Genomic DNA, 16726 nt, shown 5'->3' with positions numbered 1-16726 from the left:
TATTCTGGAAAGTGTTTTATTTCATTTCCCAAAATGAATTTAAGAAAATGGAAAGAAAAACACCAACTACTCTGTGATAACTATTTAGCATCCTGGAACACATGTGACTCCAGAAAACGTATTTTTAAACCTCTGAACCACAAAGAAAATAACCATCATAAAACTTGAGAGTAGTCACAGAAAGGTCAGTGTCTAGAGGAACAGTCGTGAGGAATCAAAGGAGCTCCTCTTCAGCTCTTCATAGGTTGTTAAGTGTTTTTACCTATGTTATGCCTCTTGAGTCGCACCCTTCCACTAAGAAACAGGCAAAGCAGGTGGACGAGAGGGCAGGGGGCTTGGCGGCCAGTGAGTCAGGCCAGCCTGCCCTGGGGAACCGAGCGCTGGGACCGGTCTGTCGCCCAGCAGCTGCGACGTGAGGCGTGAGCCCAGCACGCGGCAGCACCCCGCCGCCGGTCACGGGACAGACGGCCCGCCCAGGGGGACACTGGGGCTCTGAGGTGATACTCTGCCCATGCTCACAGAGACGGCAACTAGGGAAGAATCTTAGTATTTACTCTCAGTTCATCAGTCCCTCAGCTTTCAGGATTGCTAAATAAAATATAAGGTGAATCATACAGAGCTTTCCTCCGCGTCACTTCAGAAGAGGCTACGTTAGAAAGGGCAGGGGGCGGCCGCCTTGAGGGGAAACGGCTGAGAGAGAGAACCACTCAGTAATGACGTGTGATCACGGGGTTCCAGGCAAACAGGAAGTCCCTAAATACACAGCTTAAGGTAACAGAAAAACAGGCGGTACAATTTAGGTAGATTCCTATCAAAAAATATTTTAAAAGGCTAATTGTCTCTCAATTCTAGAGCTTTTAAGACTGAAGACACCTATTTCCATAAAATTTATGAGACAAGCACATTATTCTCTGATAATGTGTGTTTTAAAAGGCTAATTTTCTTCTCAAAAAATAAATGTGAATGCCAGGAAACACACACACACACAAAACCTTAGTCTTTCTTTTAAAGTAACTGGATTGTGGAAATAGTAAGCATGATTGAGGAAATTCTTAACATTGTTCTTGTTAATCAAACAAGTGATTTTCTCACATTCAAGGACAAAATATCTTGGTTTCTCACTTGTGCAAAGTCTTTCTTTTCAAATGTATTTGCTTAATTCCAGTAATCTGTTGTTACTTATCAAAAAATGTAAATTGGTCTAAATTGTTCAGTGAGGCCAGAAAAACGCCACTGAAACTAATGATTACTACCACCCCTTCAGATTCCTTTGGTTGCCAGTCAGTAAAGAAAGAAACAGGATTAAATAAACACAAGACTGACCAGACTCTGCTGGGGAACTAATGAAGAAACAAATGCTATTGATGCGGAGAGTAACCGTACACTCCATATAAAATCAACCTGAAAACGCGTCTACTTTTTAAAGTTTAGAAAACGAGGTATGGATTTTTAGTATCTATTTTTTTCATTTATTAAGTAAAAAAAATAGAGGACCAAACTATTAGGTATAAAACAAAGTGCAGCATACTGTACAGCCAATATCTTACAGTAACTTCGAAAGTGTGAAAGCATTAGTTGCTAAGTCGTGTCTGACTCTTTGTGACCCCAAAGAGTCTTTGGACTGTAGCCCGCCAGGCTCCCCTCTCCATGGAATTCTCCAGGCAAGAATAATGGAGTGGTTGCCATTCCCTTCTCCAGGGGATCTTCCCAAACCTGGGATGGAACCTGGATTCCTTGCATTGTAGGTAGATTCTTTACCGTCTGAACCACCAGGGAAGCCCCGAAAGGGTACAGTGGTGGTTTTTTTTTTTTTTGGCCAAGCAGCGAAGCTTGTGGGATCTTAGTTCCCAAACTAGGGATGAAGCCCATGACCCTGGCAGTGAAAAGGCAGAGTCCTAACTAGGCTGCCAATGAATTCGTTAATAATAACTTTAAATGGAGTATAATCTATAAAAATACAGAATTACTATGTTATACACCTGAAATGAATACAACATCGTAAATCAATTTAAAAAATTATGGGGGGAAAAATAAACATGTTCTTGACTCAATATTCCTTAGCTGCTTTTCACAGATTGTTATTTGTGTTGATCTAATGGCTCCTTCGTCCTTTTAACCCCATGACATTCTTCTCTTCACGTATTTCTGAATATCCTCTTTCCTTTCCTCTCAGGAGAAGATGGGTCCCACAAAAGGGACCAGGAGCAACATGCATTTCCTGAACAGTTCTGACCAGGCCGGGGTTCACCGAGACGGAGAACAGTTTTGGAAAACTCCCTGCGTTCATGGCCCTTAACCACAGCTCTAGATTCAACATGAGCGGACGAGGTCTGTGTGGGGCCGGCCTGCTCTGTTTTCAGCCAGAGCCACAGTGACGACAGGGCTCCACCATACGCGTATTCACGCTATCAGGAGCACGCACGCAGCACCAAAAACAGCGCGTAAACCGCCACATTAATGGCCCGGGGTGGGGGTGGGAATGAGAGGCTTGTCTAAAGTTTCTCAGCTGTTTTTGCTTAGAGAAACATAATGATTCCTTCAACTCCAGTGACTGTTGATTTCTCCTGTAGTGATCTTCCTGAGGATATATATATATAAAATCTTCAAAGGATAATCAAAAGAGACAGGAATTTTGCTTTTATCCATCAGAGCAGAGAAGCCCTGAGTACTGCTCTTGTTTACTAAAGGCCTTCTAATTAAAACGATCTCTTATCATAAGAAGGCATATATCACAGTTATTAAAGCGAGAGCTTTGAAGCCAGGCAGTCACGTGTGACCTTGGGCAAGTTACCGAGGTGGGTGCCCTCAGTAAAATAAGGATGCTCAGAGTCCCTCCTGGGCGCTGGGAGGGTTAAGTGAGATAATATTTGGAGAGCTCTTAGAAGAGCTTCTGCCGCATACTAATTCAGGAAGCATGAACATTAATCACCATTTCCATTGTAACTAGGAGAGAAATGAAAAAGCTACAAAAGTTTACTTTTTGAAGAACAGTATCTCAGACCTATTCTTTCTCACAAGAGTAGTCCAGATAAAAAATGTTTCAGCTGACTTCTAGGAACTATTTTTTGGACCCTTATATACACATATATCTCATTAGTAAAAACACTGCTAATTTTTATTATTCGTCTATTCAAATCTTAATGATTTTGCTTTATTTTCTTCTAAGATGAATGTCTCTGTCTTTCTAAGATAACAGCTTAAAATTTAACAGTTAGAAAATCACACGATCACCAGGCATAATTTTTTCAATGTACTTTCTTGCTACACCTACTGAAATGCTGCTGTTGATTTTTACTTGCTCAGTCCTGTCTGACTCTTTGTGACCCCATGGACTGTAGCCCGCCAGGCTCCTCTGTCTATGGGATTCTCCAGGCAAGAATACTGGAGTGAGTTGCTATTTTCTTCTCCAGCGTAATCTTCCTGACCCAGAGATCGAACCCAGGTCTCCTGCATTACAAGTAGATTCTTTACCACTAGCCACTGGGAAGCCCCAAACTTACTGAAATGAATGCTTTCTTTTGGATCAGTACTGGCTCCCCAAAAGTAAAAGAAGTGTTCAAAACCTTTTTTAATTTTAAGAAAGAACAACAAAGTGGCTGGCATTAAGTTGTACTGAAAGTGCAGCAGTCTCTAAATCAGCGGCTAACTGGTGATAAATATTCTTCTATTCTTCTTTAAACAGTAGGACCTTTCATGAAAAAATTTGGTGACCCTCCTCCCACCATAAAAGCCACCTATACTCTCCTCTGTTACTGAGGTCTGCAGACCAAGGGTGAAGGCTACAGAATTTACTACACAAAAGGATCTCAGTTCCACCCCATTACTGTCCCACGGTGTCATCCCCAATTCCATACAGGATACCAGCCCCACGGGTCGTAACAATAATGAGATCGCAGTTATATAAATACTCAGGAGCTGCCGCAAGCAATTTGTCCATGAGCTGACAATATTCTGCTTGTCTGAGGTGAAAAGTAAGAAAGCCTTATTTTAACACAAAAGTTCCATTGAGGCTAAATTTTCTGCCGTGAGCTGAGGAAAGCAAGGGGCTTCTGAAGGACTGCACATTCAGCTCACTTGCTAGGTCAAGGAAACTAAGTTTTTCCCCAAGCTGAAAGCGTTCCATGAAACGTAACCCTACTTGCATCAGAGGGAGGTCCACAGCCACTCAGATCACCTGTACCTCTTTCAGTGAAAAGCGATCTCAACAGTTTTTGTATTTTGGGGGTGAAAAAATAAATTTTATTTAATATTAAAGTTAAATTTTGGGAGATTTGTAGACAAGTACTAATTATTCTTTGTCTTTTCACCTTTTATTTCTCAATTGTAACAACTATTTACTTACACACAGACTAAAGATTTCCTTCCCGATGAATTAAACCTATAGAAAACTAGGTCGGGGGGAGCACTATTACCACCCCGTGAAAATGAACACACGGGATTATTCACTTACTTCGTCCCAAATCTAGAACAGCGTCTGGTACATAGGAAACACTCAGCAAATACTGGCTGAAGGAATGAAGAGGACTCTTAAGGTTTCAAGCAAAACTGTCTGCCAGAGTCAGGACTAAGTACTAGATCATCAAGTACAGAGTCAGGACTAGGTGCCAGATCATCAAGTACAGAGTCAGGACTAGGTGCTGGATCATCAAGTACAGAGTCAGGACTAGGTGCTGGATCATCAAGTGCAGAGTCAGGACTAGGTGCCAGATCATCAAGTACAGAGTCAGGACTAGGTACCGGATCAAGTGCAGAGTCAGGACTAGGTGCTGGATCATCAAGTGCAGAGTCAGGACTAGGTACCGGATCAAGTGCAGAGTCAGGACTAGGTGCCAGATCATCAAGTATAGAGTCAGGACTAGGTACTGGATCATCAAGTATAGAGTCAGGACTAAGTGCCGGATCATCAAGTACAGAGTCAGGACTAGGTACCGGATCATCAAGTGCAGAGTCAGGGCTAGGTGACAGATCAAGTGCAGAGTCAGGGCTAGGTGCTGGATCATCAGAGTCAGGGCTAGGTGCTGGATCATCAAGTGCAGAGTCAGGACTAGGTGCTGGATCATCAAGTGCAGAGTCAGGACTAGGTACCGGATCATCAAGTACAGAGTCAGGGCTAGGTGCCGGATCATCAAGTATAGAGTCAGGACTAAGTATGGGATCATCAAGTACAGAGTCAGGACTAGGTACCGGATCATCAAGTACAGAGTCAGGGCTAGGTGCCGGATCATCAAGTATAGAGTGAGGACTAAGTACGGGATCATCAAGTGCAGAGTCAGGGCTAGGTGCCAGATCAAGTGCAGAGTCAGGGCTAGGTGCCAGATCAAGTGCAGAGTCAGGACTAGGTGCTGGATCATCAAGTGCAGAGTCAGGACAAGGTGCCAGATCAAGTGCAGAGTCAGGACTAGGTGCTAGATCAAGTGCAGAGTCAGGACTAGGTACCAGATCATCAAGTGCAGAGTTAGGGCTAGGTGCTGGATCATCAAGTATAGAGTCAGGGCTAGGTGCTGGATCATCAAGTATAGAGTCAGGACTAGGTGCCGGATTATCAAGTATAGAGTCAGGACTAGGTGCTGGATCATCACGGACCGAGTACCCGTTCCTAAGTCATTCATTTCCTAGATACTACAACACAGTTTCAATTACTGACATTTCAAACAATGTAACTGCTCAATTATATTACAGTTAATTATATTAAATAAAAGTGGGATGTCACTAATGTGTGTCACACATGCAAAATGAGATGCCTCCTCCCACATCTTTAAGTGAGCACTTATCACCCAGACAAGGGTAAGAACGTGGGACAGTAAACTGAAAAGTCTGTTCCTAAATGCTGCAGGGGCCTGCAAAGCAAAAAAAAGAAAAAAGGCAGACTTCTATAAAGACACTCTTACTTAAAAATGCAGCAGCAGTTGTCACGTTCAGACCTGTCTTTCTGGATTATGTTAAAAGCTACTACGTGCACCACAATCTCAATTCCCTAATTCTTACTCAAGTAGTATTGATAGATATCATTAGTATTTCTCTAGCAGAGAAAATTAGTCAGGAGGAACAAACTAACTGCATTTCTGTGACATTTTTTTCCAGTCGTATTAAGAGACTATCCAAGCAAACCACTGCCAGCTCATGAGACCATCTGAATGCCGAGCATAACATATCAGGCAAAGTAAGTCAACACTAGAGTTCTTTATATGATAAACTAATGTACTGAAGGCATCAGATATTTACGAGAAAATGGTAGTTTACAAAGTAGACATATGTGCCATAGGTGCAAAAACCATAGATAATTGTTATTCAGAAAATGGACAGCCACACTGGAACTAGTCTTTACCTCCACAAAAGCCACCGGAAGTGATCTCTTCTTCAAATGCATCAGAGAAACCCTTTCCTGCATTTAGTTTTGCCAGTCGACCATCGATAAACTGAAATTAAAACATGTCAAATATGTTAACTGTCATTTACTTCATAAGATTAGACTTTTACTTACACCAAAAGTACTAGCAGACACTCACGTTACATGTGTATAAACACAGATATACAACAGGAAAACGCAGACCACTGAGACAGCAGGTGGACCATAAAGAGAAGCTGGTTAGACAGACCCCATCAGTAAATAAAACAGTGTGGACACAAAGACCACAGCCCCTGGGAGGGTCTGCACAAGGCTTGCCGCCAGCCCAACTTTGGCCTGGGGGAGCTGAATCCACCCCCAGGCCTCAGTGTTCTCAGTATTTGCTTCAGGACATGGCTGCACACATTAAATTAACACAGGTTTATTATGGTTACGTAAGCATCCAAGAAATGTTAGATGTTACTATTTGAAGTTGATATTAACTTTATCCAGTAAAATAAAACACTCCAGATCTAAACTACTAGTCCTAAAGGGTAAGAGCACCAGATAGGTCTAACCACTTAATAATACAACAAATATAACTTCACAATTCCCAGCAAATGTGTTGATCAAATGATCAAAACTGTGGTTACAAATATGAATAAAATTCAAAGTAAATTCCTGTTGACTTACAGGAGGTTAAACAATATTTTTCGGCATTCTGAAAGGAGAGATGGGGGTGGGAACTCGAAGCTACCAAAAGTACCCAGAGATCCTCTTCAAAACACAGCCCACCATCTGCTCTGCCCCGTTTCCACCCTGCTCCTACACACACAGCAAAGCAGAATCCCGGGGTTTCGGAAAATATCCTTAAGGGATCGTCTTGTTGACCGGCTCCAGGCATAAACCAGTGACACGTTTTACACACGCGTGTATCACTGGCACTTGGTTAGTTTTATATTGTTGGTCTGTGGCACCAGACGTGTGTGTTTCTTAGATTATGAAAAATCTTATAAATGTTTTGTGGTTTCCCCACTCATGATGATGGTGAATTGTCTTTAAGGCTCCGTTGCATGAGAGCCAAAGGCTGACATAAGGAAGTCTTGAGTGATGTCTGAAGAACAGACTTGAGACTGAGGATTAACGTTAAGAGGTTCCTCTTCATCTTAAGAGAATTAATTAATCCTGGCCATGATTTTTTCACCCTATAAATTTAAAGTTTAGATAAATAAGAGACCTTGACTTCTAAAACCTTCTCATGGTCTGCCCTGGTTTTCTGGTTAAATGGTTAAAGGACAAAACTAACCGAGAGGAGGGGTGAGGTCGGTGTCATTCCCCGGCAGAAACTGGAGGCCACTAACCACATGTTGGTGGTTAAGATGCTGAGACAGAAATCTCTTACAGACCCAAATTAGGAAAGAATGGCCAATGAACCAACAGGTTCCTGTGCAAAATGACGTTTAACTGCCTTTTTACCGTAGAATGGTTTTGGCCAAAAACGTGGTAAAATGAGTTTAAAGGGACATAACCTAAAAAGACACAGCCATGGCATTTTTGCCAAGAGTATGAGCTGCTCTCATAAAAATGAGAACTGAGAGCAGGGCCCGTAGATGGCCCATTTTAACACCCGCATTATGCTTGGCGCGGAGGAGGTACCGAGACTACAAACGAATGTGAACGTGGAGTCTGGCGTTTGAGAGGTTGCCTCTCACTGCCATCGTTAGCTTTATGATCTCGGGTAGCCTGCCGTCTCTGAGACCGTCTCCCCTTCTGTAAAATGGGAGTAACAACACAGAAACATCTGATGGGGTTTTGTGAGAGTTAGTTACCAAAGGGGAAAGGTGAGGGATAAATCAGGAATTTGGGATTAACAGATACACACTATTATACATAACATAAATAAATAAGGACCTACTGTATAGCACGGGGAACTCTACTCAATATTGTGTAATAACCTATGAGGAAAAAGAATCTGAAAAAGAGTAGATACATGACTGAACTGCTGTGCTGTACCCAGAAACTAACAACGCTGTGTATCAACTATTCTCTTAAAAATGTAAACGATCACATTTAGTGCCCGTGGTGCAGGCAAAGAGTGAACGTTCAATACTCAAATCCACTTTCCCCACCACCTCCACCCTTCCTGTCGCAAACTCCTGCACTTCCTGAGAAGGGACCACGGCCCCTTGGTAGAGGCAGCTTTAACGCCCAACACGTAAGTGGAAATAGATGCTTACCGAGGGACGGAACACACAGAAATGATCCTAAAGGGCACACGCTTCACGTGGTTTAAGAGTTAAATAGCTATAATGTGTGGAATTACTCATTTCATCTTGTGCTAAAAGGCAGTTAACTTACAATCCTGGGTGTCTTTGCTACTACCTACAATAAACAGTTAATTTGAAACTAATGTAGTTTAAAACGCCTGCAGAATTTGACTTACGCACATTTTCAACACAGTATGATAAATCAAACTAAAGTGATCTAATGTGACGGATTTTGAAAAAATAAGGTGAAGCACAATGATAAATTTAAAGTAATACATTACTGACAAGTGGAACAAACTAAGACATCCTTTTAAAGGACTTAATTTGCCTTAAAAGATTAAGACTACAAGACTGTTTAAAAGGTTTTCATTTTTGTGTTTACTGGAAATAATCCATTCATTTTAGTTTGAGTGGAACAGTTCAAGTCTAGAAAGAGATAAATCTCAAAACTATTTACTGATGATGCATTTTTGAGCATGACTAATTACTTTGTGTTACTAAACTAGTGATTTGAGCTAATAGAAATGCACCACTTGGTAAAACGCCCCATGTTATCACTGACTTTGCAAACAATCCTCTCAGTGACTGACACTTATCAACATACACACTTAATGAAAATGTTCTTAAAAGGTTGATTGTGTGCACACACACACCATACACATTACACACACACACATATACACCAACGCAGACCCCCAGGAATAACTGAGAAGAGATATTAAGGGAGAGGAATGCTGAACCTAACAGTTCTCTAAACTCCTTTTTATATTTTTGATTCAATAACAGCTTTTTTTTATTTTCCCAAGTGGGGTTGGTTCATGGTCACACCACTCTTATAACTGGAGCGTTTCATAGTAGGTGAAAACAGTAGCTACTGCTGTAGACAGAGAGGTAATTTTGAACTAAACAGCATTACTTGCAGGAAAAGCAAAGGCTACACAACACATATCGCTTAGCAAATGTATTCAAGACATACATTTTGGAAGAATTAGCTAAGAATGGCAAGTAGTAACAAGTAAAACTGTAAATAACAATGGAGGTACTTCAGATATAAGATAAAATTAGGTTGCAAGGAGGTTTTTAAAAGAGTGCATGAGTATGCTTTAAGATGATGCTTTTTACATAAATCTTAATATTTCGCTTTTTACTCCAAAAGGAAAAATTAAAACTGGAACTAAACATGTGCAACCACCTCCCAAAACTTAAAAACCGTAGCCGGAAATCTCAGAAAAGTTCACAGGCCTAATCCACAGAACTGATTCCAGAATTTAATTATGAAAAACAGATGAGATGTATTTAATAAGAATAAATGCATTCCTTAAAATCAATAACATCATCCCCTCTAAGTCATCAACAATTACAAGAAGTGGATCTGGTTAATCCTTAGGATGTGACCTTAAGATGGTTTAACAGGTTACAAGACAAGTGTAATTAGGCAGCAAAACTGCTTCCTGCTGCCTCTTTTTGATACTGACATCACTAAGGTTTTCTGAAGTGTCTTTATCTTCAGGTAACCATCTGAATAGGAGATCGAGTGAATCCAAAGAAACTACGCGTTGCTGTAAATGCACTTCAGTTTGCACGACTATCTAAGGGAAATGAACATGCACCATCCAACTTCTGAAACACAATCAAGATGAACGCTGTAAGAGTACAATAAAACATGAAGGACACACCTGGATGGCAAGCTTCTTCACAAAAAACGTAACAAATATGTTCTGATCAGATTCACAGGTTAAACTTTAATGGTAGGCCAGTGGACCACTGGGAACGTATCTTTCCTCTGAGAGACGAAGTATGTGTTTCTCTTAATACTTTGATAACTTCACTACTCAGCCCATTTCTGGCATTTAGTCCCCAAATCCAAAACAAGCTGCGCTACTAATCTGTGTTCTAATGACTGCAGTGCTTCAGACATATGTCCCATAAATATTTAATTGCAATCAATCCATCAAATCTCTGAGGATGACAGTGATTAAATTTCAAGATTCTTCTATCATTTTAAGAGAAGTATGTGATTTTTCAGTTAAAAGCTCGTAAGAAGGTTGTCCTGAGGAGAGGAGGCCAAACGAGGGGTGGGGAGCACTGACTTCAGTGCCTAAGTGGCAGTCTGGTCCCTGAAGCAAAGCAGCAGGGGCACACGTGCAACCCAGCACACAGATGTGCACACCCGCAAGAGCTCCTGATGAAAGTGAAAGAGGGCAGCGAAAAGGTGGGCTTAAAACTCAACATTCAGAAAACTGAGATCATGGCATCTGGCCCCATCACTTCATGGCAAATAGATGGGCAAACAATGGAAACAGTGAGAGACTTTATTTTCGGGGGGGCTCCAAAATCACTGCAGATGGTGACTGCAGCCATGAAATTAAAAGATACTTGGTCCTTGGAAGAAAAGCTATGGCCAACCTAGACAGCATATTAAAAGGCAGAGACCATTACTTTGCCAACAAAGGTCCATCTAGTCAAAGCTATGGTTTTTCCAGTAGTCATGTATGGATGTTAGAGTTGGACTGTGAAGAAAGCTGAGTGCTGAAGAACTGATGCTTTTGAACTGTGGTGTTGGAGACTCTTGAGAGACCCTTAGACTACAAGGAGATCCAACCAGTCTGTCCTAAAGGAAATCAGTCCTGAATATTCATTGGAAGGACTGATGCTGAAGTTGAAGCTCCAATACTTTGGCCATCTGATGCAAACAACTGACTCATTTGAAAAGACCCTGATGCTGGGAAAAATTGAAGGGGGAGGAGAAGGGGACGACAGAGGATGAGATGGTTGGATGGCATCACTGACTCTATGGACATGAGTCTGAGCAAGCTCCAGGAGTTGGTGGTGGACAGGGAAGCCTGGCGTGCTGAAGTCCATGGGGTCGCAAAGAGTCAGACATGACTGAGCAGCTGAACTGACTGACACTCCTTCGCCTGAAGAAAAATGTTGTTCAGTTGCTAAGTCCAACTCATTATGACCCCATGGACTGCAGTGCACCAGCCTCCTCCGTCCTCCACTGGCTCCCAGAGTTTGCTTAAATTCATGTCCACTGAGTCGGTGATGCCATCTAACCATCTCATCCTCTGCCATCCCCTTAATGACTATGTCTCAAAAATTTACTTATTAGAAACCCTTTTTGAGCACAAAGATAACGAATAAAGTCTTGAGAGCTAGAGAAAAATAATTTTTAATAAATCAGAAATCTTTAGAAATTTAAGTAAAAATTTAAATACAGTAAAAAAATTTACTTTTAAAACATATTAATTTCTTATGGATCTTTAACATTTCCTTTCTATATAATACTTTGGGGTTAAAAAAAATAAGTTGTCTAATTTAAATATTTCTTCTTACACAGGCTCAGTAAACCTTGACGGGTTAGTGAGAACCACACTGAAGTACTACAATAAATTAAATCATCAGATACTTACAGCCATGTGCTAAATGCCAGGCCTTCAGTTTGCAGCTATATATAAACACAGACTGCAATAAGTAGGAATAAGGCAGGTCAGCTTAAAGCTAAACCAAGAGAATGAAGTATGTAAAGGGACAGAAATAAACTATTATTTTTATTCCATTTCAAGGACTGGGTAATCACATGACTGAAGTGTATTAAATTAGACCACCATGGTACAAGGAATAGAAAAACACTCTGAAGGGTATAAAATTTACCACTCAGTGCAATTTATCATCAGAACCAGTAACTCAATGGAACAACAGTCCTTCTAAAATATATCAACAGACATGAAATAATTTGCAACAGGATTAAGTCCTTTGAACTTCTTGACCACCAGACCATGAACTCATTCATTCATTCAATAAACTTTTAATTGAGTATTTACCATATGTTGGGTTCTCTTTTAGACGTGTGAAGACCAGAAATGAGTGAAACAGACAAAGATTCAAGCCTTCATAAGATTTAAGTATCTAGTGTTGGGGGATGGCGTGGCAGGGCGCAGAGCAGAATGCATGAAATAATAAATGCAATAAGTGACGTAATACGTCAGAAGGGGATGAGTGTGGGAAATAGAACAGAACTGCCAGGGGAGCTCGGGGCTGGGGGCAAGGAGCTTTCAGGTGTGGACAGTGAGGTCCAGGGCAGACGTCACAATGAAGACAACACCTGAGCCGAGGCTAGAAGGCAGGGAGGCAGCGGGCCTGGGGTCAAGCAGGGAAGCGGACCCAGGAAACGGGGCTCCCGGCATCGACACAGGGCAGAGCAGGCTGGCGGGGAGCGAGCACCCGAGAGTCCCGCACAGAGGCCCAGGGATCCAGGGAGGAACTGAGCCGGTGTGAGGCCGGTGCTCTCCTGAATTCACAACCTAACATCTCAACAGCGCTCTGGGCAACCCCTTTCCTCTCCAGCCCACTCGCTCTCCATCTACTCTGCATCTCTGCTCCCCTTAAAGGTCCAACTGCCTCCCCCTCTCTTCAGCTGATGACCCTGCTTCTGAATCCCATTGATTAAGAAAAAGAATCTAAAGCAACTGAAGGAGGCGTTCTGCCTGCCCCAGGCACCAGCTCTCCTCCAGCCGCACGCCGTGTCGGCTCCGCGGAGGCCAGCTCCTCGCCCGGCCCACAGACTCGGGTGCTCCTCCTGACCCCACGTCTTCTCCCACTCTGTCCCTGTCAACGCTCCTCCTTAGGGGACAACTCAGACCAGCTGACTGCACTGCCGTCCCCACACCCTCCTCGCCTGCCCCGTAGTCACAAGGGCTCCCTCACCTCCCCAGCAGCGCTGTGCCCGCTGGGGCGTCCCATCTCCACGTGACCAAGCCCAGAGATCAGGTCCACGTTCTCCCGATTCAACCCGTCACCAGCATCTGACAGAGCCGGGCCCTCCTTCTCTCCTTGGCCCCACAGGTAACTGAACCCTCTCCCGTGTCCGGGGTCGCTCACTCAGCCCTCCTCCTTGGTGGCTGCCCTCTGCTCCTCCCCGGCCTCTGGGCCGCCTGTCGTTCCCATTTATACACTTCCCCTGGCCATCTCACTTGGTCTCCAGTCCAATGACTCTAGACACTACCATCTATCTACACGCTGATGACACCCACACGCATATCTTAGGTCTAATTTTGGCTTCTGCCTCTTTATCCATCTGCCTAAAGCGAAAGAAAGTGTTAGTCATCCAGTCGTTATCTGACTCTTTGCAACCCCATGAACTATAGCCTGCCAGGCTCCTCTGTCCACAGAATTCTCCAGGAAAGAATGATGGAGTGGACTGCCATTCCCTTCTCCAGGGGATCTTCCCGACCCAGGGATCAAACTCAGGTCTCCTGTACTGCAGAATCGTTACTGTCTGAGCCACCAAGGAAGCCCCGGATCAATGTCTTGTTTGGATGTCTAACAGACATTTCAGACTCATCATGTCCAAAACTAAATGCTTATTCTTCCCCCCAAATTTCTCCTCTCCACAGTCTTCCCCATTTCAGAAAAATTAACATACATCCTGCCAGTTTCTTGGTTGAGAAATCATGGATCCATGGATTCTTCACTCCTCTTTCTCTCACACTTCACACTAAATCTTTCAGCGCACCCACTGACTTTATCTTCAGAACAGATCCACATCTGACCTCACATCTTCCATGGACCAGATGCAAACTGCCATCTCTGCTCACCCAAATTACAGCACAGCCTTGGATACCGTTCTTCTGCTTCCTCGTCTGACCACCCTACAGGACACTGCTCAAATGCCACATTCTCCCTGAAATCTACCCAACTAATGAGCTACTTTAGTTGGGCTTCCCTCGTGGCTCAGCTAGTAAAGAATCCGCCTGCAATGCGGGAGACCTGGGTTTGATCCCTGGGTTGGGAAGATCCCCTGGAGAAGGGAAAGGCTACCCACTCCACTATTCTGGCCTGGAGAATTCCATGGATTATACAGTCCATGGGGTTGCAAAGAGTCAGACACGACTGAGCAATTTTCACTTCACTGCAAGCTACTTTAAGCTGCAATCCCACCCTGACCCCTGGTGATCCTCCTTTCCTGTTTCATTTTCTTTTCCACTGTACTCATCATCTCTGAACATGCTACATAATTTAGTTAACTTATTTTCAGTCCCCCTCATACAGAAACACAGAATTCACAACATCAGAAATTCTTTTCTGTCTTGTTCTCTAATGCAACCCGGCACCCAGAACACTTCCTAGGAGAGCAGCCACTCATACACTGTTGAATGAGAAGAGGAATAAAGAACACTTAGACGACTGCTTCTAAAACATAGTGTGGGCATCTTTACGGTGTGTGCATGCTTAGTGGCTCAGTCACGTCCGACCGACTCTTTTGCGACCCCATGGACTCCATGCGTCCCCATGCGACACCAGGCTCCTCTGTCTATGGGCTTTCCCAGACGAGAGTACTAGAGCGGGTTGCCACTTCCTCCTCCAGGGGATCTTCCTGACCCAGGGATTGAAACCACGTCCCCTGCATCTCCTGCACTGGCAGGCAGATTCTTTTACCACTGCGCCTATCGGTAAGCCCCCTTTTTATGGTATTTCATTAACAACGTAAATTTCTGGGTTTTAGTCCAGTGCCCCTAAACCACAAATTTGAAGGTGAGTGTCAAGGACATGCATCTTTAATAGACTTTCCCACTAAATCTGCTGCAGGAGGTCTGGGAACACACTTAGAGAAACAACGTTTAGGATGCTACTCAAAACTCATCAGCAAAGGATGCCGAAAAATGTATTCCTAGTCCTAATAAGTTCCCTCCTGACACACTCCTCCTCTCTACCAATAAGTGTCTGCATTTTCTCTAGGGCAAATGTTACTTTTCCACGTTATAAAATATGTGCTTGATACAGTTACCATCTCCCGTCCGCTCATATGTCAACTATTTCCTAATACTCCAGAACGCTTGACTCTTCAGCACTAGTGATGCATGTGCTGATCTGAGCTAAAGATGACATCCCATAAATAACAAACTATCATGCTTCTTTCAAAAAAGATTAACAGGAAAATGGAGAGATGTATAAGAATGTATTATTTATGTTAAAAGCTTTCTAAAGTCTCCAACTAACATAAAGCAAAATATGTTACTTTTGACTGCTTTTGTCCAATACCTTATTAAGTCAGAGAAACTGGGTCATGGCACAAAATACAGAGCACTGAGGGTCTCAGAGAATGTCCACTTTCACATACTGTAGCATCAAGCGGCTCTAGGTTGGGAATTATAGACACCACTCAATGAAAAACAGAAACACCTGACTCCTACAATTTAAGGATTTTCACAAATGAGCTCCATTATATTCAATTTTTCAAGTTTTTCATCTACCAAAATCATAAAGACATTTTGCTGCCTATTCCTTACAATAAGAATAGGGGTTTTTATTTGGTTTCTTTATTTAACAAAACTAAGTGTCTGCTATACACTAGAACGCCTGCATTGAGTAACGTGAAATGGAGACAGACAGTGCGGGCAGAGGAGACAGGGAGGCGGCCAGCACACGTGACTGTGTTCCTCATTTGCCCCTGGGCAGACAGGGGGTCTTAGCTGCCCTGTGTCTAAGTCCCAGGCTTCCCTGGTGGCTCAGGAGTAAAGGACCCGCCTGCCAACACAGGAGACATAGGCTCAATCCCTGGGTTGGGGGATCCCCTGGAGAAGGAAATGGATACCCACTCCAGTTTTCTTGCCTGGGAAATGCCATGGACAGAGGAGCCTGGTGGGCTAGAGTCCGTGGGGTCACAAAGAGTCAGACACGACTGAGCACATCCAAGTCCTAACTTTACCACATGCTACTGTGGACACTCTCAGCAAGTTATTTCACCTCCCCGTAACTACGGTTTACAAAGTGCAAAATGGCAGTAATAAAGTATGACACGCTGTGGCCACTGCAAAGATGAACCCAGATTAAAGCCTTCAAACAGTACCCAGCGTAAGTCAGTATTCAATGAACGTTATTTTTATTTATTCACAATTACCATCATTCAGTCTCTCACTATTTATTATCTACTGCAACTCAAGTGAGAAGCATAAAGACAAGAAATCATTTTCAGAGACCTAAGAGCAAACTCCTAGAATGGCTACAGTAAGGGTCTTTGGAGATGCAGGAGAGGAAAAGTCAGAGCCGTAAGACCCAGAAGATGAAGGCTTCTGTGTGCCAGGCTAGGGTCTGAGTGGCATCCTAGACACAGTGAGAAAGACTGAAGATTCGC

At 43.1% G+C, this 16726-nt stretch overlaps 1 protein-coding gene across 6 annotated transcripts in view; it reads right to left on the bottom strand.

Annotated features, from left to right (window-relative positions):
• Window positions 1-16726, bottom strand: part of DENND1B (DENN domain containing 1B) — a 269708-nt gene that overhangs the window by 45017 nt on the left and 207965 nt on the right. For 5 of the 6 annotated variants that reach the window (XM_070384685.1, XM_070384689.1, XM_070384686.1 and 2 more), the window contains one exon: window positions 6326-6416. In XM_070384685.1, coding sequence (XP_070240786.1) covers window positions 6326-6416 — 91 coding nt within the window. Of the gene's footprint in view, window positions 1-6314; window positions 6417-16726 lie in introns of those variants that run through there. The other variant, XM_070384690.1, reaches the window with a different exon arrangement.

Source organism: Bos mutus, chromosome 16, assembly GCF_027580195.1.
Source record: "Bos mutus isolate GX-2022 chromosome 16, NWIPB_WYAK_1.1, whole genome shotgun sequence".
NCBI classification, from domain to species: domain Eukaryota; kingdom Metazoa; phylum Chordata; class Mammalia; order Artiodactyla; family Bovidae; genus Bos; species Bos mutus.
The sequence above is the reverse complement of the archived record's forward strand: the minus strand, read 5'-3'. Positions and strand labels throughout refer to the sequence as shown.